Source organism: Eptesicus fuscus, chromosome 16, assembly GCF_027574615.1.
Source record: "Eptesicus fuscus isolate TK198812 chromosome 16, DD_ASM_mEF_20220401, whole genome shotgun sequence".
In the NCBI taxonomy this organism is placed as follows: domain Eukaryota; kingdom Metazoa; phylum Chordata; class Mammalia; order Chiroptera; family Vespertilionidae; genus Eptesicus; species Eptesicus fuscus.
Window position 1 is genome coordinate 59,625,213 of NC_072488.1, and position 24,123 is coordinate 59,649,335.

General features: G+C 57.1%; 2 protein-coding genes across 2 annotated transcripts; both read left to right on the forward strand.

Moving 5' to 3' along the window:
• The first annotated feature begins 38 nt into the window (after positions 1-38).
• C16H2orf92 (chromosome 16 C2orf92 homolog) lies at positions 39-14,675 on the forward strand. Its single transcript, XM_054728192.1, has 5 exons — positions 39-190; positions 3,598-3,678; positions 11,470-11,541; positions 12,637-12,787; positions 14,541-14,675. The coding sequence occupies exons 1-5, from the start codon at positions 103-105 to the stop codon at positions 14,671-14,673; spliced, it is 525 nt and encodes a 174-aa protein (XP_054584167.1). The 5' UTR covers positions 39-102; the 3' UTR covers positions 14,674-14,675.
• LOC103299657 (guanine nucleotide-binding protein G(I)/G(S)/G(O) subunit gamma-5-like) lies at positions 9,582-9,773 on the forward strand. Its single transcript, XM_054728193.1, has one exon. The coding sequence runs from the start codon at positions 9,582-9,584 to the stop codon at positions 9,771-9,773; it is 192 nt and encodes a 63-aa protein (XP_054584168.1).
• Positions 14,676-24,123: the final 9,448 nt, after the last annotated feature.

Consider the following 24,123-nt stretch of genomic DNA (forward strand, 5'->3'; position numbering starts at 1 on the left):
TCACAGACCGTCAGGTTCCACAGAACCCCAGCGTTCAAGGCTGCTTCAGCTGAGGATTTCAGGGGACTTGCTTCTCTCTGATGGTGTACAGACCAGGCAAAGATGAGAGGAGCAGAGACCCTCCTCTTCCTTCTCTTCTTGGACTGTTGGCACGGCGCAGAGCCCCACCACCCTTTCCACCTCATCAAAGGTACTGCGGCGCCCGGCCGGCGTGGCTCAGTGGTTGAGCCTTGACCTATGAACCAGGGGCCACAGTTCAATTCCTGGTCAGGGCACATGCCCAGGTTGCTGGCTCGATCCCCAGTAGGGGGTGTGCAGGAGGCAGTCAATCAATGATTCTCTCTCATCATTGATGTTTCTATCTCTCTCTCCCTCTCCCTCTTGCTCTGAAATGAATATATATATATATATATATATATATTCTTTTTTTTTAAGGCACTGTCACAAGTATATTGTGTGGCAGATAGAGAAGTGAGAGACTCACCGTGAGCCCACATCCAGCAGGGAAGGTGGTCACCGCCTGCGGTTCAGGAGTGGTAAACATGGGTCGTCTCCTACCCCCTACCTTCTTCATGTCCCTGAATCGACCATAAGGATCTCTTGCTCAGGAGACAGGTGTAACTTTCACATTTCCCCTCACTTTGAACCTTTCCCCAAACCCAGAGTTCCATGGGAGGGTAGCATACATGCACATGTTAACAACATGCAGAATAGTAGAAAGATTAGTATGAGCCTCCATGTGTGAATCAGGCCAATCTTGTTCTCTCTGTCCCTTCATATGCACACACTGTATTTTAAATACCAGTTTGAGATATTCGCATGCAAAGTAAAATTCACCCTCTTATGTGTATAATCAGCAGGTTTCAGTACAAAGACGTGTGAATCACCACTATGTAATGTTAGAGCATTTCCATCCCCTCAAACAGTGATGCCACATCCACTAACTGTCCCTCCCCAAGCCCCTCTCCCCAGGCCCCTGACATTCAGTCTGCTCTATAGATTTGTCTAGTCTGAAAATTCCACATGTGGAGTCATGTAATGTATGGCCTTTTTAAAAAAATATGTTTTATTGATATTTTAAGAGAGGAAGGGAGAGGGATAGAGAGTTAGAAACATCGACGAGAGAGAAACATCGATCAGCTGCCTCCTGCACACCCCCTACTGGGGATGTGCCCACAACCAAGGTACTTGCCCTTGACCGGAATCGAACCTGGGACCCTTGAGTCCGCAGGCCGATGCTCTATCCACTGAGCCAAACCGGTTAGGGCTAATGTATGGTCTTTTGAGACTATTTCTTTCATTTAGTGTAGGAATCCCTTTCCACATCCCGCGTGGTCCAGGGTTCCGGTTCAGGGTTCGAGTTCTAGAGAAGGGCCGCACACAAATGAATGGAGACTTGAAGAAATTCAATTTGGCGAAATGGGGGGCCAGGCGGTAGTCCAACTCTAGTGGGAGAACTACTCCCTGCTCTGGCCCTGCCATCCCTTTTATTGAGGCTTTGGGGAAAACATCTTAGCCAGGATAAACAGAAATTTACATGGGAAAAACAAAGGTGGAGGCTGCTTCTGCTAACAATGTCTCAACTAAAGGGTGAGTGGTTAGAGCAATTAAGGTTGTTGACCAGCCTTCCTGGCTTCCTGTCAACATCTCTCTTTTAGTGAAACTGATTTGTTTCCGGCAATTTAGCATATGTTCACGATTTTTATGGTTCACTAATATCCCCTTGTATGGGTCTGCCACATGTGGTTAACCCGTTCATCAGCCGATGGGCGTTTGTTGGTTTCCACCTGTAGCCGATCTGAACGAGGCCGTCAGGAACATGGCATTTCCAGGTGAACCTCAGGTTTCCCTGCTCTTTTGCTGCTGACCAGGTTCTGGAACATTCTCCGGGTGTAGCGTGTATCCGGTCGGGGGAGAAAGCGGAAGCAGCGGATGCAGTGGTGATGGAGGAAGAGCAGTGCTCGTCTCCAGAAATTAAGTAATCAGGGTCATAAAAGGTGTCACGTTTCGTGAGGGACAGTGAGTCCCTTCTGCAAACGGTCAGGCCAGGAAAGGGGAGACTGGTCGGGGCACTTTAAAAGCAGGTGGGTTTTAGTGAACAAATGTTTTCTGCACGGGCTCCCTCACACTGCCATTGCAATGATCCACCAACATCTCAGCAAAAGAACACGTTCAGTGTCTGTCATTCACCAAACAGCGAACCCGGAAGTCGTGTCCCTGCCCGGGAACCCCGGGTTACGATTTCCTGTAGCGCTGAGAGCTGCCACGTGCACCCATCACTCACTGGCTCTGCGCACTGTCTGCCGCGAACCAGGGGAAGGTCGGCGTGGCAGCTGGTTTTGAGTGAAAGGTCAGGCTCACGGATGCTCCCGACTGCTCTGTGGCCTCAGAGTTGGTGGCTGCTGTGGCCATAGCGACCCTGCCTAGGAGATGGGTTTCTTCGGGGTGGATGGCCCAGTGCCCTGGGGCCAGAAAAAGGGCTGCTCATGGCCTCACAGCACAGAAATGTGTCTGCACACCGAGACTTCACAACTCCACGAAGAAGAGCCTGGAAATGAAACTCAAAGCCTCCCAGGTCACTGCCATCCCCTCAAACAGTGATGTCACATCCACTAACCGCCGTGGGTCAGCCCAGCCGGCTCCTGTCGCTGATGGAGCCACAGGAGTGTGAGCAGAGCCTTGGAGGCAGCCCGTGCCGTCCCAGAGGAGATTGCCCACCAGTCCATTCCGCTGGCTCCTTCCTTCTCCCGTTTGCCAGCGAAGGTCAGGGGCTCCCTGTGCCCATCAGATGGCCCCTGGGGACAGCCTGAGGCCTCTGAGCCCCTCCCCAGCGTAGACCCTGGTGTGGGTCGGAGCAGAGTACGCAGTGGTATTGTTCCCGCTCCTCCAAAGCAAGGAAGCACCTCATCTCCACCGCGACCCAGTCCCTCCTGCCGGAACCGTTCCTGGAACAAGAACGTTTCTCTTCACAAAACCTGAATGGGTGTCTGTCTATGTCTGTTGCCCCGACACTGAGCCCTGAGCCCTGAGCCCTGAACACTGAGCACTGAGCCCTGAGCACTGAGCACTGAGCCCTGAACACTGAGCCCTGAGCCCTGAGCACTGAGCCCTGAGCCCTGAGCCCTGAGCCCTGAGCCCTGAGCACTGAGCCCTGAGCCCTGAGCCCTGAGCACTGAGCACTGAGCCCTGAGCACTGAGCCCTGAGCCCTGAGCCCTGAGCACTGAGCCCTGAGCCCTGAGCAGTGAACACTGAGCCTTGACCAGTGAACCCTGAGCCCTGAGCAAGCCGTGAGCTCATCATAGATAACAGCTTGGAGCCATCAGAAGGGGCTGCATCAGCGAGCTTTACCTGCCTCTCCTCCTGCGGTTGGTGCCGCTCCCAGCAGCATCAGATGAGAAAACCCGACACACAGAGCTTTACAGCCCCAGCTCACAAGCCTCAAAGGGTGGCCCAGAACCCCGGTCCGGCGTCTTCCCCAGAGCAGCCAACTGCAGGGCACTGCTCGCAAAGCACCACGCAAGGGAGGCGCGGCATGGAAACATTACACGCAGACCCGAGGAGAGATTTGCTCACAACTGAGGTCTATTTTCCCATAGGTTCTCTTCAACAAAAGAGCTTGAAAAATTCTGAGTCTGCACCACGGTCAAGTAAGCAAGAACACGTGGCTAGGCTCTTTGGTAAGTACCCTCCCCAGGCGAGGCTGCTGGGCTGAGTGGTGCTGGCCCGCCGCCCCCAGGCAGCCGGTGCCTGCGCTCGGGTGGGAGGGAGGTGCTGTGCGTGGGGCCAGGCCAGTTCTCCAGGCGTCAGGTCCCGAGAAATGAGCCAAAGCGCAGAGACCAGCACGGGGAAGGATTCCGCTCCTCCAGGGGGTGTGGCGGCAGCTGGGCACCTCTGCGCGTGCTGGGCGCGTGTCAGCCCCACCTGAGCCCAGCCCGTCACCTCTCCCCGGCGGGCGCCCGGACATCCTGCACGGGGTGCGATGGTGAGGCCCTGAGGCTGAGATAGACCCTCTGCCCAGGGCCTCAGCCTAACAGCACGAGCATCCCTGGGAGGTTGCTAACATGAGACGTCCAGCCCCTCCCCGGCCACCAGGCTCCTTGGTGTGGGGGGAAGCCTGCATGTGAGTGAGTCCCGGCTGGGCCTCATCGATGTACCCAAACCGCCCACTTACCACTGAGAGTAACCAGGCCCGGGAGCCTTTTCCGTTTAAGCCGGTTAAGAAAGTCCACAGGGACTGCCTCGCTGATCGGCTGAATGAAGGAAGGGGTGCGCCAGCTGGTCCCTGCTCTCGGGGGGTCCCGTCCAGGAGCGAGACCTCTCTCCTCCTTGCAGGTCCCTTGAACCCACGTGTGAGGGTGGGGACTGTGTGCATCTGAAGGCGGTGTCTGCTTCGGGGTTCGGGAGGATCCCATCACCCCCAGGACCTACCGAGCTGCCCAGTGTCATGCCAGCGTCCGCCTCGGCAGCGCTGGGCCACCGAGAAGCCGGCCCGGTCCCCTCTGAGCAGCCATCCAGGAGCCTGCAGGTCACCCATTCACCGAGGAGGGGCTGCTGATGGGAGCTCATCACTTTGCAGGAGTGAACGTGAGGGTCAAGTTTCTGTGTCCTTATTGTAAGCATCTCTTCACCAGGTGCGCAGACAGACCAGCCGCAAACGTACCGACATCCCTCGAAAAAGGACTCGGAATAAATGTCAGATGAGTGTCACTTAGCAAAGTAAACCTAGAAGGAGAAACCAGCATGGTTGTTTTCAAAGACAGACAGAAGGAGAAAGGAATAGATTTCAAAAAACGTACCCAGGAAAAGGTAGTGACAGAATTACAAGTGACGAGTTTGCTGAGCTTACAGAATCTGCTGTCCTTCCTGCCTCCAGCCCTGACCCGAATCTCGTGGGTCGTTTTCCTGCACAGCATCTGTGAGGGGATGGGAAGCCGCTGCGGACAGCCGTGCCTGGGGGTGCCGTGGCCTGGGCGGCCTGGGGGGACACGGAGCTGTCTGGTCCAGGGTCTTCTCTAAGGCACAGGGCTGTCCTGTGCCGCTGGGCGGGCGTCCTGGGTCTGCCGCTGCCTGCTGACCGCCCGGGCGTCTCCTGATGCCGGCAGTTCAGTGGGTGAGTGCCCCCGGGGCCATCCCCAGGTTGCTTGCCTGTCACAGACAGACCCCCGGGCTGCCCTGAGCCCTGTGGGCCCGTGTGTTGGTGAACGAGTTCCCTGGCTCCAACACTTGTGGACAGCATTGGCCTTGGGGTCTCAGTACATACCACGGTCAGCATGGTCCAGGCTCAGACTTCAGGGCCCACGTTCTCTGCAGCCGCTCAGCCCGGGGCCTGCCTCCTGGCTGCCTGGGCTGAGGCGGTTTTCCTTCTCCGTCTGCCGAGCCCTTGCCTTGTTCTGTGTGGCTGTGTCGGTGTGCCGGCCAGGTCTCGGTGTGTCTGCCTCTGCCACGTGTCTGGGTGGCTCTGGGATTCGGACCAAGCAACCGGTTTCCATCCCCTTTGAACCTGCAGCTGCTGGCACAGTTCTGAGCAGAGCTAGGGCTCCATACGAGCTTTGGGTCTGAATGGCCGATAGTCTTCTTTCTGTCCCTGTCTACATGGTGTTATGATTTGGGGGACGCACACTCGGGTTCTCCGTACAACAACGCGCCATCAACACCAAGCAATGTTGCCATATCCGTGTGCCAGTTGGGAGTGCACTTGGCGGCCGTTACCCGGACACCTGCGTTTGGTGGCTTAAACAGAGAGCGGTGGGTTTTCCTGTCCCCGGCAGCCTGAGGGCGGCGCGCCGTGGCGCAATGCAGGGCTCAGGGAGCCCCGTCAGGGTCTGTCTGTCTGAGGTCATCAGGGCCCTCCCTGGTGCTTACGCCTCTTGGTCATAAGATGGCCTCTGTGGCTCCGGACATCACACCCGCTTCCAAGGCAGGTGGCAAAGGGGGTGCAGCCCCAGGTCCTTTCTCTTCATCCGGAGGAGCAAGGTTCTTCAAGGGTCAGAGGAGTCTTCAGAGGATCTTTGCAAGTCCCGTGTCTCCCCTCTTCCCCCTCTCTCTCACCTCTCCCCCCCATCCCCCAGCTGCTTGGGGTGTGGGGTGGGGTGGGGTGGAAAGAACGAGTCTCTCTGAGGCTGAGGCTCCAATCGCAAGTAGGCGTGGGAGGAGGCTAGCGTGCCTGCGGGTGACAGGGTGCAGAGTCTATGGCAGAGGTTTCCTTGTTGTTATATGTTAATTACATCGTGGTTTTCTTTGCATTTTGTCTTTTTTCTTCCTCACCCAAGTATTATTGCACTTGTGCTGGGGTCCAAAGAGCAGTAAACAAGCAATATTACTAGGCGCCTTGGGGTTGTTGTTGGAAGTAAGTGGTGACAGCGGTTTCCAAGGGCTTAGCCTGAGCATGGTCCTCACACTGGCCCCGTGTTGCGTGCTTTCACAGGCATCGTTCATTCCGTTGTCACAAAAGTCCCGTGAGTTCAGTCACCACAGTCCCATCCAGTGAGTGACCCAGAGCGGGGAGGTGGGCTGGTTGGCCCGCGATCACGGCAGGCGGTCGGCGAGGCCAGGAGGTGGGGAGGCGCCTGCCCAGGCGGGGCTCCCCGTGCCAGCTGCCCAGGAGAGGCCAGGGTCTCCGGGAGAGAATGCTGTGCTCCTCACAGAAACGGGAGGGGTGAGTTCACACAGAGGACAGCTTGGGGCCGTCTCCGAGGCGAGGAGAGGGACAGAGGAGCAAGAAGAACCATGACATGAAATACCGTGAGATTTGGGGCAAAACTCCCGTAGTGGGTCCATACTGATTCCTGTCGGGGATACGTAGTGAGATCACCATTTCCCAGGAGCGATTTTGCTGGACGGGTTGCTCTGCTCTGACAAGGCACTTTAGAGCATGACGTTACATATTCGGAAATGACCCACCACGGAGCGGGGGCTCGCGCAGCTTTGCGCATTCTCCGAGCAGCTTGCCTACACTCAGCCAGGCAGCGGCCCGGCTTCTCTTAGAGGATTTCTGCCGGAGGAGCCAGGACAGATGTTGGTGCCAGGCTGTGTTTCCCCGCTCTGAGCTGACTGGCATCATCCTTCTAGCACATGTGCTGGAATGACCATAGACAAATCCTGGCAATACCCGCACTCGCTAGACCATGTGTCCCAGGGTGAGGGGTAGGGCCTGATATATAGTAGGTGCTTGGTAGTGTTTGCTGAATGAGTAAATGTGTGATGAATGGATGATACATTTCTCTGTAACAATAATAACCACCATTATAAAGATACAATTAAAATACACCGAGCATTTAGTGTGTACCAGACACAGGAAGTTTTCTTTTCTTTATTTCTTTAAAAAATATTTTTTTTTATTGTCTAAAGTTTTACACATGTCTCCTTTTCCCCCGATTGAACCCCTCATCCCCCCAGCCATTCCCACCCCGGGCAAGCCCCCACTGCCCCAGTGTCTGTGTCCATTGGTTATGCTAATGTGCATGCATACAAGTCCTTTGGTTGCTCTCTAACCCTACACCTCCTCTGCCATTTGTCTCTGGATCTATTCTTGTTCATCAAATTATGTTGATCATTATATCCCACATATGAGTGAGATCAAGTGATATTTATCTTTCTCCGACTGGCTTATTTCACTTAGCATAATGCTCTCCAGTTCCATCTATGCTGTTGCAAATGGTAAGAATTCCTTCTTTTTTATAGCAGCGTAGTATTCCATTGTGTAGATGTACCACAGTTTTCTAATCCACTCATCTGCTGATGGACACTTAGGCTGTTTCCAAATCTTCGCTATTGTAAATTGTGCTGCTATGAACATAGGGGTGCATATATCCTTTCTGAATGGTGTTTCTGGTTTCTTGGGCTATATTCCTAGGAGTAGGATTACTGGGTCAAATGGGAGTTCCATTTTTAACTTTTTGAGGAAAGTCCATACTGTCTTCCACAGTGGCTGCACCAGTCTGCATTCCCACCAGCAGTGCACGAGGGTTCCTTTTTCTCCACATCCTCGCCAGCACTTGTCGTTTGTTGATTTGTTGATGATAGCCATTCTGACAGGTGTGAGATGGTATCTCATTGTTGTTCTGATTTGCATCTCTCGGATGATTAGTGACTTTGAGCATGTTTTCATATGTCTCTCAGCCTTCTGTAGGTCCTCTTTCGAAAAGTGTCTATTTAGGTCCTTTGCCCATTTTTTGAATGGGTTGTTTATCTTCCTTTTATTAAGTTGTATGAGTTCCCTGTAAATGTTGGAGATTAAACCCTTATTGGTGATAACATTGACAAATATGTTCTCCCATGCAGTGGGCTTTCTTGTTGTTTTGTTGATGGTTTCTTTTGCTCTGCAGAAGCTTTTTATTTTGATGTAGTCCCATTTGTTTATTTTCTCCTTAGTCTCCATTGCCCTAAGAGCTGTATTGGTAAAGATATTGCTACAACATATGTCTGCTATTTTGCTGCCTATGGAGTCTTCTAGGATTTTTATGGTTTCCCGTCTTGCATTTAAGTCCTTTAGCTATTCTGAGTTTGTTTTTGTGTATGGTATAAGTTGGTGATCCAGTTTCATTTTTTTGCATGTATCTGACCAAATTTCCCAGTATCTTTCTTTCTTTTTTTAATGTATTTTTATTGATTTCAGAGAGGAAGGCAGACAGAGAGAAAAGGAAACATCAATGATGAGAATCATTGATTGGCTGCCTCCTGCATGCCCCCTACTGGGGATCGAGCCCACAACCCGGGCATGTGCCCTTGACCAGATTGAACCCAGGACCCTTCAGTTCACAGGCTGTCGCTCTATCCACTGAGCCAAACCAGCTAGGGCTGCAGAAGTTTTTCAACTACATTATTTCATTTCCCCTGCAGCCCTATGTATGTAGCATTGCAAATACACCCCCATTTTACAGGTAGGGATACTGAGGTTAGGTAACTTAGGTCAAGCAGCTAGAGTTTGAACTCAGGATGCCTGTAGGAGACACAGTTTTGTTTGTGTAATGCATCCATTTTAAGGACACATTGTGCCCCTTCCTTAGTAACAGCATTAAAAAAAATTAAAGGGGCGGGATATGGAGAGGGGTGGGGAAGGTATCCTTCTGAGAAGTGAAGGGTCTGTAAAAGGTGTGCCCAGGTCTGCTGAAGGGACCCTGGTCCTCAGTGCACAGGGAGCATTAAGGTGCTGGTCACTTATAATCAAGGGCTCATTTCAATGGCAGAGTCTCCTAAGGCTTATAAAGCAGGGAAAGTGTGAAGATGCAAGACTTCAACTGTCCCTTGAGCACAAAGCCGGCATTTCTGGGCTGTGGGCTCTTCAGGATGAACGTGCCGGCCCAGGCTGTGGCTGCTGACGTGGACGGCGCTGGGCCGTGAGGACCGGGTTTGCTCTCCGCGCTCCCCGGGTAAGGGCTGCCCCTCACGGTCAGTGGTTTCCTCAAGTCGAGATGAAGTTTGAAAATTGACTGTATTTGACAAAACTTGGTAATCATGCTTATTCCCCCCCCCCCCAAAAAAAAAAAAATAATCTACTCGTGTCACTTCCCCGCCTTCTGGCCCCAGCGGACCCACGACCCGCGACCCGCTACCGACCAATCTCCCCTGCACCCGGTGCACCATGTCGGGTTCCTCCAGCGTCACTGCTATGGAGAAAGGGTTCCGCAGCTCCGCTGGAGGCCGGGTTCACCGGGAGGAGGCAGCTGCTGATTGGAAACAATTCTGTCTGCAGAATGCTCAGCGTGACCTGCTGACGGGAGTGTCTTCCCGTACCAACCCCTTCCGACCCCAGAAAGCGTGCTCCTTCCTGTAGCCAGATGAATTTTGAAGGTGTTCTAAACCACCGTTCCTGAACTGGTGAATATTCAGAGAGCGCTAAATCTGAAGCCTGTACACAAAGCTTACCCTACAACATGTGCCATACGTACTATACAGACTTCTGCTTTTGTAAGCCCTTAACATCTGCCTCTCTGAATTTTCATGAATTTCTATTTCACAAGAATGATTACTTTATATACACCGGCAGCAGCATACAAATAAAATACTTAGTGTAAAAAACAATCTAACAAATGATCAGAAGCACAACCCATCACATGTGGAAAACATCCTTCAAACTCTCCAAAGATCCTTCGGTAAATGAACGCTTACGGCCATGTCGTCGACACGTGTGGACCGTGGCTCCGAATTCCGTCTTATGTTTTGGTGGCACAGAGACCAGAGAGGTAAGCATTTGTGTTCAGGTGGTAACGCCGTGACAGGCCAGGCGCAGCCCGGCGTGGGCCAGTCCGCGGCAGCCAGGGTTTCCTGTCTGTGGTGCTAATCTCTCAGCTCCCACCGGACAGCTGGCATTTCAAAGGCGAGTAATTGAGTCACACTGTGCTGGGCGTTTTCTCCCTTTTCCAGGCCAACTTGAAGAAGGAGCATATTTCTCTTTCCCCGGGTATCACTAAGACCTCAGAGGTGCTGTCTCCCCGCCCCCCGACAGACTTAACCAAATCGGCTCCCTCCCAGCCCTTGGTGAGCTGGGCCGAGGGGGACTGGCAGAGCCCACCCAGTAGCTGCCGCACAGCGTTCTCCGGGGCTCGGGCTTCCTTACTTCTCTCCTCCCCGTCCCTTTGACAGCCCGCCTTCTAACTGTGAACGGTCCAGACCATCTTGCTGGAGCTCCTACCATGGGCTCCATTTGCTCCTGGAGCAGTCAGACCGCTCCAGCCCCTCCCGGGACGGCTCCTGTCTGGGCAGCCACAGCCTCTGGCTGCCCGTTCTCCCCAGCTGAGCTCACGCAGGCTCTGCGGGCTCCCGTGCAAACAGCTCAAGACAGCCGTTGGCAGAGTTAGGACGTGGACACTTTTGATTTTCAACCCTGTCTCTCTCTCCTAAACCATTCCGCAGTCCCTCTATCAGTAAATGAGTGTTTCAGTCTAGTTCATGTTCCTGTCCTGCTCTTACAATTTAAGACACATTTTTTATGGTACTTTGTGTTATACACTGTTTTCATGAACAGCAATCCATCCATGAGGTGGGTCTCATTGTCTCTATTTGATTCTAGCAGAGCCTGGGGCTCAGGGTGGCTCGGTGCCGGGCTGGCAGGTCCTCAGGAGGCTCTGCGTTGTGGCCCAGCATCAGCAGGGTCACTCTCAGGCCTTCCCAGACCATGTACCCGAACCTCTGGGGTGAGGCCCAGTGGTGTGTGTGTGTGTGTGTGTGTGTGTGTGTGTGTTAATTAAAATTAAAATTTTTTCAATTACAGTCAACATTCGATAGCAATCTGTGTTTTAACCAGGCCCCGGGGATTCTGACATACACTCAGGTGCAAAAACCACTGCCTCAGGCTCCGTGTGGGTCACCCAGGAATTTGTTAGATTAAAAAATAAAAACAAAACTTGGATGCACTTTGGAGTCTTCTCCAAAACCCTCCCAACTTCTCACTCTGACTTTCATCCTAAAACAGAAGTGGCCACAGGCCGAGGGCTGTTGTCAGACACGCGTTTGCCTTTGGTGTCTTGCAGGCCACGCCCCAGAGGAGGAGGGGCGGAAGGGGCCCTTGCTGTTCCACAGGGCGGTCAGCGATCAGTTCCCAGGTAACTAGCTACACCCAGGGGCGTGTCTGTTGGCCTTTCATGGTATTTTGAGGGAATAGAAGTCAGCACACCTTTAATTCCAGGCATTTGACCACCTTCAAAAAAGATGCTACTTTTGTGTTGTTTCTGCACAGCCAGGCCCGTGCATACCATGGGCATCACCTTGCGAGCCCTGCCAGGACAGGGCACTAGGCTCCCTAACGACAGGAAGGAGGGAGTGCCGCCATGAGCCTAGTCCCGGGATTACCTGAGCCTGGGCCCAGTCAGCGTGGGTAGGAACCTGCCCATCATGGCAACGTGTTGGGACCAAGACCGGTATACTCTCTCCTCATAGCCACCGCTATCAAAAGTCTACCTGGTGTCATTCCCTAACTGAGGGAAGAAATGCTAAATTGTTGCAACATAGTCCGTCCTGTTCCCCGGTGCCACTGCCTCCTGACAGGGCAGAGATGCAGGGGAGCGGAGCAGCCAGTTTTCTCCCCAGGCCCGTCCAGGCCCATGGCCAGCACCTCCTGCCACATCCCTGTGCCCCGTTCCCCTGAGTCCGTTTCCCTTTTTGGTCATACTCCAAATGTGTCCCCGATGTGGGCTGGGTGTCTTCCTTTGAGGTCTAGCTAAGATTACCTTGTACTCCCAAGTCCACACTCGCCGCCCTCAGGGTTCCTGCAAGTCCCTGGGGCCGTAGGCGCTCAGGGTCACCTCGGGATCACACTTGCCTTATGTCACAAAATCCCCCAGACCCGCTCACGCGAGGCAGCCACTCTGCGAGAATCCCCTGCAGCTGGAGCGGAGCAGGAGGGCACGGAAGGCTGTGTCATGGTCCTGGGAAAAGCTGCAAACAGAACACCTGGCTCTACTGTCCTTAAAAGCATGTCCCTCCTCTAGTGGCTGCCCCTCCCTCAGCTGAGCTCTCCTCTCTCCCCCCACTTCCCACAATCTGGTTGTGGAACCTGAGGGTCTCCAGCTCCACCACCAAAGAGCTCCCGGATGAGTTTCCTGACAAAGCCAGTTCCTTCTCCCAGGGGTTTGCTGGAGCTGCAGGTGTCCCTCGCCCGCGCGGGCGTCTGCTGGCTCGCCACGTGTCTTCCCCTGTAGACGCTCGGAACAGGACGGTGCCGTGCTTGCAGCTCCTGCACTTCCTCCAGAGGAACACCGTCATCGTCATCGGCTCGGTGGCGGGCATCCTCGCGGCCACAGTGCTGCTGCTGCTCATGCTGACCATACTCAACAGGAGGAAGCAGGCCCTGTGAGTGGCTCTTCTTCCACCTCCCTTCCCCAAACGCCCGCTGTTGGTCCCAGGGTTGCCCGGAGCTCCCTGCTGAGCCTGGATTGGGAGGAGGGCAGGGCTCCAGGCCTGGTGGCCATCGGCATCTCCTGGCACGCTTCGCAAGAGCGCAGGTAACTCGGCTGTCGGGTTTGTGTTTTATTTATTGTTATTATTATTTTTAAATATTTTTATTGCTTTCAGAGACGAAGGGAGAGGGAGAGGGAGAGAGAAACAACAATGATGAGAGAGAATCACTGATGGGCTGCCTCCAGCAAGCCCCACACTGGGATTGAGCCTGCAACCCAGGTATGTGCCCCGACTGGGAATCGAACTGTGACCTCCTTGTTCAGAGGTTGATGCTCAACCACTGAACCACGCCAGCTGGGCACAAATTTTTTTGTTTGTTAATCCTCACCCGAGGATATTTTTTCCATTGATTTTTTTTTTTTATAGACAGAGAGAGAAACATTGATGTGAGAGAGACACATTGATTGGCTGCCTCCCACACACACCCCGACCCAGGCTGGGTATAGAGCATGCAACCACGGTATGTGCCCTCGACCGGAAATGAACCCGGGACCCTTTAGTCTGAGGGTCTGTGCTCTATCCACTGAGCAACACTGGCCGGGGCTCAGCTGTCGGCGTTTAGGCACTGCCCTGCAGGCTCTGATCACAGCCAGGTTTCGGGCTCCAGCCTGGGCCCTGCTGCCCTCTACTGGCCACACCTACTGGCATATGAGGGCCACTGAGAGGAGATGGCTCAGCCTCTGCCTGGAAGAGCAGCAGTAGGATGGGAAGTGGAAAGGAGGGACCAGCATGGCAGGAGGGCGGAGGGGTGAGGCTGGGGAGGAGATGGCAGCAGGGTCTTCCTACCGGACAGCAGCCGGCCTTCAGATATGGAAAGACAGCTCTACTGGTTGGTGAACCCCCTCCCCAGAACTGCCTGCAGACTGCCCAGTCTTCCCCCTGGTCCTGCAAGAGGGGGTCAATGCCTGGCGGGCGGGCCCCTCTGCTGGTCAGTGCCTGCCTGTATCAGTCATTAGATGCTTTGATTGCCCCCTGGATGGGGGCTCGGGGCCCAGTGGGTCTGCCACGAGCAGGCTAGGAAGGAAATCCTGTACAAGATTATGCAAATGCAGCAATCGTGCCTCGTTTCATCCCTTGGGACACACATTCCTGTTCACAGGCAGAGGGCTCCCTGCAGTCCCCTCAGGCCCTGCCTGACTGCTGGGTGCTCAGCTGGTCCACAGCATAAGGAGGGCTGGTGTGGGTGTCCCGGGCGGGGCAACACAGGCAGGCCAGCCGCCTTTAATTCCAGGCATTTGACCACCTTCAGAAAAGATGCTACTTTTGTGTTGTTTCTGCACAGCCAGGCCCGTGCATACCATGGGCATCACCTTGCGAGCCCTGCCACAGCCAGCTTCCTGCTCTGGGGCAGGAGTTAGCGACAGAGGATTGGAAGAGCTGGAAACCAGCTTGGCCCACTCCCCAGTTCTGATTGAGGGCTCATCCATCAGATTCGCCATTTCCCTCCCGTGTCTATTGGGACCAAGAAGAAGGGGCAGAGATGGTGCTACTTCCCCCAGAGACCCACAATGATGTGGGGGCCTGAGCCTGAGCGGGGAGCACTGGGGAGAGGGGCTGGGGCAGAGGGAGGGCAACCTCGCCCTCGGGGGGCGCCCGGTAGGACCTCCCACTGGCACGCTTCCAGTGCGGTTTTGTGTTGTTTCAGCTATCCGCCGGCAAACATGACGTATAACATCTTCATAATGAGCGGAAAGACCTGGTGGCAAAAGTCTCAAGAAAAGAACCCCAGGAGCAGCGCGGGGCGGCAGAAGCAGCTGAACAGCGACTCCCGCGCCTAGGCTGGAGCAGACACCCGGACTCCCGGCCTGGGGGGACTCTCCGAACACTTACTTCCCAGCCTTGGGGGCCCGAGGCCAAGTGCCCCACCCCAGGTGCCTGGGTGCAGTGGTGCTGGGACCGGGGCAGGGCACTCTGGTGTTTACCCGAAGACAAAGCTGACAAACACCGGTTTCTTGATTCATTGATTCAGTCCTTTGTCAGACAGACATTAACTGAACACCTCGTACCTAGCCGACATCAAAGTACCCGAGGCCACAAAGGCATTGGAGTCAGGTGCGCCGGGCCGCTGTCGGAGATGGCAGCGGCTGGCTGAACTCCTGTGGGCGGCGAGGTCTCTGGGTGCTGGATGTGGCAGGAGCCAGGAGCGTCGTCGTGTGGGCCCCAGAACACGGAGGGCTGTCAGGGCAGCCGCAGGAGGATCTGCCCACCCAAGACACACCAGGGGCCGAGGGGGAGGGGTGGAGGGAGAGGAGAGCAGAGGGAGGAGGGCTGGGATAATGGTGCTGGGCTGGAGCAGGGCTGGGAAGAAGGAAGTGGGGGGTGGGGAGGAGGAGGGAAGGTCTGGGTGTGGGAAAGGGAGAGAAGAGCAATGCTGAGAAGAAAATGGAGGAGGAGGGAATGGTGTGGTGGGGGGCAGATTTGAAGGGAGGAGGGGCAGGAGCAATGGGCGGAAGGAATAGGAGGGAAGAAGGGTGGAAGCTGGGTGGACACCAGGGGGAGCCCTCTCCCCATTCAGCACCAAAGCGGCTGTTCTTCAGTGACTGCTGGTCCCACTCAAGCATTTATCAGCACCTCCCGGTGCCAGACGCGTGCCCTGGTGGCCAATACACCCACGCCCCGGCCTCCAGAGCTCCCTGCTGGACCTGTGTGGGCCTGCCGGGGCCTCTGTGGTCACCCTCACAGTGAGGGCAGCACGGAGCTCCATTTCACTGAGAGGGAAGGGCAAGCGCTCCATGAGAGCAGCTGCCCCTCGGTCCCGGGCTCCGCCCCTCGGGTCCCGGGCTCCGCCCCTCGGGTCCCGGGCTCCGCCCCTCGGGTCCCGGGCTCCGCCCCTCGGGTCCCGGGCTCCGCCCCTCGGGTCCCGGGCTCCGCCCCTCGGGTCCCGGGCTCCGCCCCTCGGGTCCCAGGCTCCGCCCCTCGGGTCCCGGGCTCCGCCCCTCGGGTCCCGGGCTCCGCCCCTCGGGTCCCGGGCTCCGCCCCTCGGGTCCCGGGCTCCGCCCCTCGGGTCCCGGGCTCCTACAGGCCGCTGCTCCAGGAGGGAGAGGCGGGGCCTGGAGTGTGAGTGCCACCTGGCCCAGACCCCACAACCCAGGCGTTTCCCAGGCACGGCCCCTGGGAAGCTGGGCCCAGCCGGACTCCTTGGCCTCCTCTGGGCCTCAGTCTCCCCATCCTGGCCATGGGGTAGGAATGTACCTCCTTTGCAGGGCTGCTGGTTTATGGGCCACTTTACTATGTGCCTGGCACTGTTCCGGCCTGGGGACTGGGATGCCACGGGGAGAGACCGGTCGAGCGCCTTCCTGACGGCAGGTTGCTGGCGTCCTCCTGAACTCAGGGCTTGCGTATATAGCAGGCACACGGCAAATACCAGATTTCCCTCAGGACCCCAGACCTGAGAGTCAGCCCACCTCCTGTTGGCCCCCGCCCCTGCCTCAGGCTTCCATTTGAGGAACAAGTGGGGTCAGCCACCTCCGGCCTGTGCCAGCAGTTGGCCATCACCCACAGGCCCTCGGCAGCCTGCCCTTAGCTGTCTTCTGTGTCCCCCTTTCTCTGTCGGAGAAGGGGCCCCTCTCTCTCAGTGTGCCCTCACTCTAAGGTTCCACCCTCGGTCCTGCAGCCTGTCCCTGGCGGGTGTGAGGGATGGAGGCTCTGGCTCCCTTTGAGCCAGGAGAGTCCAGGCTCTGCCACTCACTAGCTGTGAAACCTCAAGCCTCAATTTCTCTATCTGTAAAATGGGGCCAGCCTACTCCGTGGACTGGCGTGAGCATTAAATGCACCTTTGCTCAGGCCACGAGAAGCCGTGTTTAGTACTGATGAACAAATTGTAGCTGCTGTGATTATTCTTTAAAGCTTTGGCTCTTTGCCTGCCCAGCCTTCTTCCCCCTCCTTCCAGCCATAGTCTGACTTCCTGGGGTTCTCAGGATGGTGTGGTGGGCACGTGACCTGGTCCTAAGCCGCTCTCACACCCATCGCTGGCTCAGCCAGTGAGCTGCTTGGGGCTCTCGCTGGGCATACTTAGAGAGAGATTCTTGCTCCTTGAGTGGGATTTGAAGCTGAGTCACTACCTTGGACCCCAGGGAGGAAAGCTGTCTGAGAGGGAAGTCAACAGGCGGGTTAGGAAAAGCTTGTGCAGGGTCCACAACCGCGGGGCTTCTCCTCCACCCCTGCCACATCCCCTGAACACTATTGCGCACAGGGGCCATCCCAGGAACAAGACACTCCCACCTCCCCGAGGTCACGGTCCTGCCCCAGGGCCTTTGCACTTGCTGGTCCCTCTGCCTGGAATGCTTTTCCCCCAGTATCTCCAATGTCCTCCCCCACCCCCTGCACCTCCTGCAAGTCTTTACTCACAGGTTATCCCCTCAGTGAGGCTGACCCTCTGCTCCAAACCACATGCCCACACAGCTCTTCTGGTTTGTTTTACTCCTCGGCACTTGAAACTACCCGGTATACTTCTCAGAACGGCCGTTTATTTGGCGTCTTCTCTCCCTCCCCCCCTGGAATGCCAGCTCCACCAGGGATGCATCTGTCTTGTTCACAGCAGACCCCTGCTGCTTAGAGCAGAGCTGGCCCGAGGAGGGGCTCAGTGTTGGATAACAGGCGGCCCCCAAAGGACTGTCTGAAGAGGTGACACTGCCACTGTGGTTTGAGTGTGTAAGGAGCCAGCCATTGGATGACCCCAGGGGAGGGCCCGGAGGGTGGCTGCAGTGGACAATGGATTCTCTTCTGATTTAAACCAAGTTGGATGAAAAATTGGTGTGAGGTGGGGGCGGGGCTGTCACTTTCAGCCTTTAAGCTCCTACTTAGCCTTAGACGGATGTAGAACTTGAGAGCTGGCCCTGGAGGGCGCAAGGGAGTCCTGTAGCTGCCCTTGGCCGTGCACTCATGAGCACACTGTAAAACGGGAAAATCCAGGCCTTGGTCAAGCGGTTTGGAGAGCTGTCCCGCACACCCAAATGTGGGTTCGATTTCTGGCCAGGGCACATACCCAGGTTGTGGGTGGGGGTGTGTATGGGAGGCAATTGATCTCTCTCTCTCTCTCTCTCTCTCTCTCTCAAAATCAGTAAGAACATATCCTCGAGTGAGGATTTAAAAAAAAAAAACGGGGGTGGGGGGTGGGGGGTGGGGGGAATCCAGGAATGCTTGTGGTGGTGAGGCAGCAGTGGTGGGTACTTGCTCCGAGGCCTGTTTCCATGTTCGCCGTGGCCTGTGAGGCGGGTGCCATTTCCTAAGTGAGAAGCTAAGACACAGAGAGCTCGAGTGACTTGCTCAAGGTCCCTGCGCTATAATGGCAGAACCAGAAAAGAACAAGAGAAAAGCACCAATGTCTGACCACTCAGAGGAAAGGCAGGTGGCTGCATGGCTGAAGACCCCAGGCGGGAAGGATTGGGGAGGGGCCCTTGGGGCAGGGGCTCCCCTCCCATGGGGGATGGCGGGACTGAGGGGTGAGCCCTCTCCCCAGCCCACCGGCTGCAGGTCTCCACGGCAGTGTCTGGTGTCCTTTTAACCCTGGAACCAAATCTGGCCTGCACACAGGTAAAGCGGACACCAATCCCCACCCCGCCCAGTCAGAGGCTCGGAGGGCTTCCTGGAGGAAGCCACTTTTTTTTTTAATTGATTTTTACAGGGAGGAAGGGAGAGAGATAGAGAGCTAGAAACGTCGATGAGAGAGAAACATCGACCAGCTGCCTCCTGCACACCCCCTACTGGGGATGTGCCCGCAACCAAGGTACATGCCCTTAACGGGAATCGAACCTGGGACCTTCCAGTCCGCAGGCCGACGCTCTATCCACTGAGCCAAACCGGTTTCGGCTGGAGGAAGCCACTTTAATCCGAGACCTGGAGGAGGAGTCGGAGGTAGAAGCGGTGGGTGGAGAGAGTTCAGGCTGGGACACATGTGGGCGGAGGCCTGGGGTGTAAGGGTGAGCAATCAACTTCCTCCGAGGCTCTTTGCCTGTCTGGAGTGAATATTTACCGAAACCCACCGGGGCGAATGCACCACAGCTTTCCCAGCCCACGTTTCCACCTGTTTGCTCTTTCCCCTGAACGTTCACAAGCCGCACCCACCTGTCTCCCCCACTCTGGCCCAGGAGCGGCCTTATCTGCAGGCCCATCTCAGACTTTCGGGGGCCAGACAGCGTCAGGAGGCGCCCAGGCCTGGAAGGGGCTCCAGGGCCACTGAGCCAATGCCTCCCAGACAGGGGGAGCCCCCTTCTCAGGCCTGACGACCCAGGACCGGAAGCCCCAACCTGCTGCCCCGCGGGCGCCCCACCCACACAGAGCCACTCACTGTCCAGGTCTCCAGGCGTCCAGCTCACAGGGAGCTGTTTTGCAATCAAGGTTTCCCCTCCTCTGTCCACCGAGGTAGCTCCCGCGCCGCCGGCCGCGTGGCGTCTGGAAAAGTCACCTCGCTGGGCCTCACTTAGCTTATCTGGAAAAACTGGTGAAATTGTAAACTGCTTGCAGCGTTGTGAAGCGCATAGGCAAGCATGGCCTGCTTGGGTCGGGGGGGGGGGGTGGGGGGGGTTCTGCTGCGATTCCCCCGCTTAGCCTGCTGGGCATCCTTCTCCCCGCACCCCGGGAAGGAGGGCCAGTGTGGGAACAATTTTTTCTGCATCCTGAGTTTCAGGTGCCTATGGGAAAGGGGGGCTTCCAACAAAACACATTCATTTGGGGACTCTACACAGGGGAAAGTAGCCCAGAAAACAGATGTCCTGCATGAGGGGGGAGGGTCGGAGAGCTGGGGGGCAGCAGGACGAGGGGGGAGTGTGCTCCGGAGGGCAGATCTGGGTCAGCATGGAGGAAACTTCGTCAGGCAGGTTGGGGAGCTGAGCCCTCTTACCCAGCGGCAGGACCCAGAGAAGAAAGATTCTTGGGGTCTCAGCAGTGGGCCTACGACAGCCCCACGGGTCCGAGAGGGCCCGCAGAGGCCATAGGGTGCCGTAGGGAGAGTGGGGTGAAGGAGGCTAAGCCCAGGCTCTGCAGCGAGGGGGGTGGGGGGGCTCCGAAGGCTGAGAGAGCAGCTGTGAGGTGTGGCCACCTGGTCAGCCAGCGTGTGGGCAGGCACCATGGGTGGGGAGTGTGAGGGGGGAAGGAAAGAGGACGAGGAAGTGGTTGTGGCCAGAACAGGAGGTGGTGATCAGCGTGAGGGAGAGGTCCCAGGTGGGCCGGGCGGGCCTGGGTGGGCACGGGGACTCCCAGCCCCTGTGTCCTGATATGACTGACATGATCCCTCTCAGAATCCTTCCCGACACGCCCCAGGCTGCGGAGGCTCCTCTGGGGATGCACGGTGCCCAGGCTTCTGCTCCCAGCCCATCTCCCTGGGGGCTCCCCTGTGAGCCCTGGAGGGCAGGGACAGAGCTGTGCTTGCCGACCGACGCCTGTGTGCCGATGCCCGTGTGCCGAGGCCCGTGTGCCGAGGCCCGTGTGCCGACGCCCGTGTGCCGACGCCCGTGTGCCGAGGCCCGTGTGCCGACGCCCGTGTGCCGAGGCCCGTGTGCCGAGGCCCGTGTGCCGACGCCCGTGTGCCGACGCCCGTGTGCCGAGGCCCGTGTGCCGACGCCCGTGTGCCGAAGCCCGTGTGCCGACGCCCGTGTGCCGACGCCCGTGTGCCGAGGCCCGTGTGCCGACGCCTGTGTGCCGATGCTGTGTGCCGACGCCAGTGGCGCCGGGCACGGGTGCTCCGAACCTCTGAGGTGGGGACCTGCTTAGTAGGTTTCCCCTCTCTGTCTTTAACCTGCCCGTGGAATAAACACATCAATCTTACCGGCAGCTCAGCCAGGGCGAGCCCGGGTCCGCGCCCCCTTGGGAGGGGAAAGTGAGGCATTCTAGTTTCCAGTGAGTCCTGGGGATCCCCCTCCCACTGCTGCTGTCCCACCCCCCCATTCGGGGACACTCAGTTCCCCTCCGCCCCAGGTTAGGGGGTGCTGTTGGAATCATCATTCCTGCATAACCTGGACCTCAGGCAGCCCCAGCTCCTCTCTAGCTGGGGGCGGGGGAGCGGGGGCGTGCTGGTGGCCCCGGAAATGCCCTCTGCCCGCCAGCAGCATGTGGCCTACAACTTTCCTTGAACGCAGCACTTTGTGACTTAGACGTAAGCTTCAAACGCAGCCTCTTTCCTGTCTTTGCATCAAGGAAATAGGCCGAGTTTCAGAGTAAGCCGCTGCTCGGAGCACCAGCCTCCGCCCGTCCCTGCCCGCCTGGCCGCTGCCCGCTGCTGTGAAGGTGAGTGGCGACGCCAGCCTCCTGCCTCTATCCCGCCAGCACCCCCCTCCCAGGGCACTCGGGTGTCAGCGGTGGGGTGGGACCTCCTTACACCTTGCCTGGGCATGGGGGAGGGTGGTTAGCCAGCGGGAGCCTTGAGGTGGGGCTTGGGCTGTAGAGAAACCCAAGTTGGTTTCTTGGGCCCCAGTTCTTCATCTAGAACCAGCTGGCTGTCAGCACTGGGGACCAGAGACCCTGCAGGTGTTTATCTTGACACCCACCTGCACATCTCCAGGTAAGGCATCCCGGATGGAGCAGCAGTGGCCGCCGCCCCCAGAGGGCCTGGGTCTGGTGGAGGAGGACAGAGTAGGAGGCCACTGGGGAGAACCAGGAGGGCTGTCGGTCTGAGGCGGGTGGTGTCGAGCTGCAAAAGGAGGCAGACATGGCTTGTGGCTCCCTGAGGGGAGCAGCTCTGTGCCTCCAGAGGCTCAGCCAGGCAGAGGGACCTGGGGACACAGAAGCCGCTCTGTCCCTGCTCCTGCTGGCTCCGTCAGGGCGGCCTCCTTGGCTCCAGGAAACAGAGAAACCCCCAGACAAAGCTCTGGCCCCGGCCCCATGAATGTGAGCGTGGCTCAACAGGGCTGTGCACCTGAAAAACAACATGCTGATGAGCCCCCTGAGGAGTCCAGGGAGGCTCCAGGCACTGGTAGGCAGCTCAGCCGCAGGTGGGACCCACAGGGCGGAGGAGCACACGGCTTGAATCCTGCTCCATCACTGTGTGTCCCGGCAAGTAGCTTGGCCATTCTGAGCCCCGGTTTGTGCATCTGGTACACACAGGTGGAAATATTGGCACCCAGTAGGTGCTTGGCTCCTGACTCTTGGATGAGAGGCTGGGAAGGTGTCCCAGGCAGGAAGGGGTCCTGGCAGGAACAGGGGTCGTGTGGTGATCAACTCTAGATGATCTTTATTACTGTTGTTTCAGCCGGGGAAGCGGGCACACAGTAGGTGCTTAATAAATCTTTGCTGAAAGATTAGGGTCAGGGACTCCTGGGTGGAAAGTCCTCGGGTGCCACCTGCCAAGGCAGAGCGTCTTTTCCCTTTTCTCACCTGTCCTCCAGCCTCACGCACGCAGCCCGGCAGGGACCTGGGCGGGCGGGCAGCCTGGCTGGTGTGTGGGGTGCACTCGAGCTGGGAGGCCTAGAGCCAAGTCCTGGCTCTGTGTGTGCTGGGTGACCTTGGGCAAGTCCCTCCACCTGTGTGCTTCAGGTCCCAAATCCACAAATCCTTTCCTCACAGGGTTCTTGGGCAAGGATTAGGGGAGGGAATATGTCTAGGGTCCCTGGCACATAGTAGGTGTTATAGAAGCATAGAAGCCATAGTTGATCTTTAAACAATGTGGGGGCCAAGGGTGTATACCCTCTGCACAGTCAGAAATCCATGTATAACTTTCATCCCCAGCCATCCCTCTGCATCACTGGGGGATTGGTGCTAGGACCCCAGGGCCGGCTCACGGCCCTTATATAGAACTAGAGGCCCGGTGCATGAAAATTCATGCACTGAAAGGGGGGTCCCTCAGCCCGGCCTGCCCCCTCTCACAGTCCAGGAGCCCTCAGGGGCGGGAGGCGACCCGGCAATCAGCAGAGCTCCGCAATCAGGGGAAGGCCTCATCACACCTCTGCTGCTGCTACTGCTGGCAGTGCAAGCCTCGGCTGGCCCTGGTTACCTGAGCCTTGGGCAGCCCTGGGCAGCTGGGCAGCTGCCATCTGAGGCTTGCCTGCATCTCGGGCTGGCCCTGGGCGGCTGGGGGGCTGAGGGAACTGGGGGACTCTGGAGGCAGGTGCGCCAGCTCTGCCTCTGGAGTCCAGCCTTGCAGGGTGCCTGCTGCCCCAGCAGGGCTAAGGGGACTAGGCACTGCCATCTTGTAGCTGTGGGCACCACCATCTTTGAGGGCGTGGCAGTCAATTAGCATATTCCCTCCTTATTGGCTGTGGGTGCCGCCATCTTTGCGATGGCATGAGGGTCAATTAGCATATTCTCTTTATTAGATAGGATGGCATAGAACAGTGCATACAGTCGGCCCTACACACTGCAGATTCCCAACATGGATCAAAAATACTGCTTCCCATTGCAGCTGGTCGAATCCAAGGATGCAAAACCTAGAGATACGGAGGGCTTACTGTATAGTTAGTTATTGAAGAAAGTCCGTGTGTAAGTGGACTCGCTGCTCAAACCAGTCTCTCTCCAGTGTCAGCTGGGATGTTAATGAGCGTTGTGAGCTCTGGGTGGTCTCTGGGTGGCGTAGCTCCTGGGGCTACAGCAGCCAGGCCTCTCCATGAGGAACTCCTGCCCACCCACAGGGCTTACACAGCGGTTCTCAGCTGGAGCCGGTCTTGCTCCGCCTCCTCCGGGGACAGTCTACACGGCCTGAGACCTTGCTCCTCAGGACCGGGCGGGACTGGCATGTGGGGCACGCAGGCCAGGAGTGCTGCTGAATGGCCTACAGTGCCCAGCACAGCACCGTGTCATCCCCACGGCCTACCAGGCTCCGTTCTCCGGACTCATCCTACTTCCCCTCCTCTAAGCCTCTTCATCTCCCTTCTACAGAGCTTGGCACTCAGAGAGGGAGAGTCCTTGCTGAGGTCACACAGCCCAGGCAGCGGAGGCTGGGGAGGGGGAACGGTCTCATGGTGTCGGTCGCTCAGCAGACACTTGGAGTGTGTTCTGGATGTGAGGATGGCCCTGCCCCGCTTAGCGCCGCCCCCCCCCACCTCCCCCCGCCTGGGCCCTGCAGTCACCCGGGCAGCCCGAGGTCTATGGGACGTGGCAGCCCCTGGGCACCCAGCTCGGCGCCGAGGATGCTGCCACCCTAATGGGCGGTCACTAGAGGGGTGAATGCTGGCTGCTAGTGAGGCCGGGTTCAAACCGGCTGCCGCTGCGGACTGCATGGTTCTGAGCACGACACTGACCCCCTGAGTCTGGGTTTCTTTGGCTGAGGAACGGGAATGGCAGTTCCCAGGGAATGCGGTTAA

Coding starts and splice junctions, on each gene's coding strand:
- C16H2orf92 (XM_054728192.1), top strand. CDS start 103: ATGAGAGGAGCAGAGACCCTCCTCTTCCTTCTCTTCTTGGACTGTTGG. Junction 11,542..12,636: donor GGTCAGCGATCAGTTCCCAG/GTAACTAGCTAC, acceptor CTTCCCCTGTAG/ACGCTCGGAACAGGACGGTG. Junction 12,788..14,540: donor AACAGGAGGAAGCAGGCCCT/GTGAGTGGCTCT, acceptor GTGTTGTTTCAG/CTATCCGCCGGCAAACATGA.
- LOC103299657 (XM_054728193.1), top strand. CDS start 9,582: ATGTCGGGTTCCTCCAGCGTCACTGCTATGGAGAAAGGGTTCCGCAGC.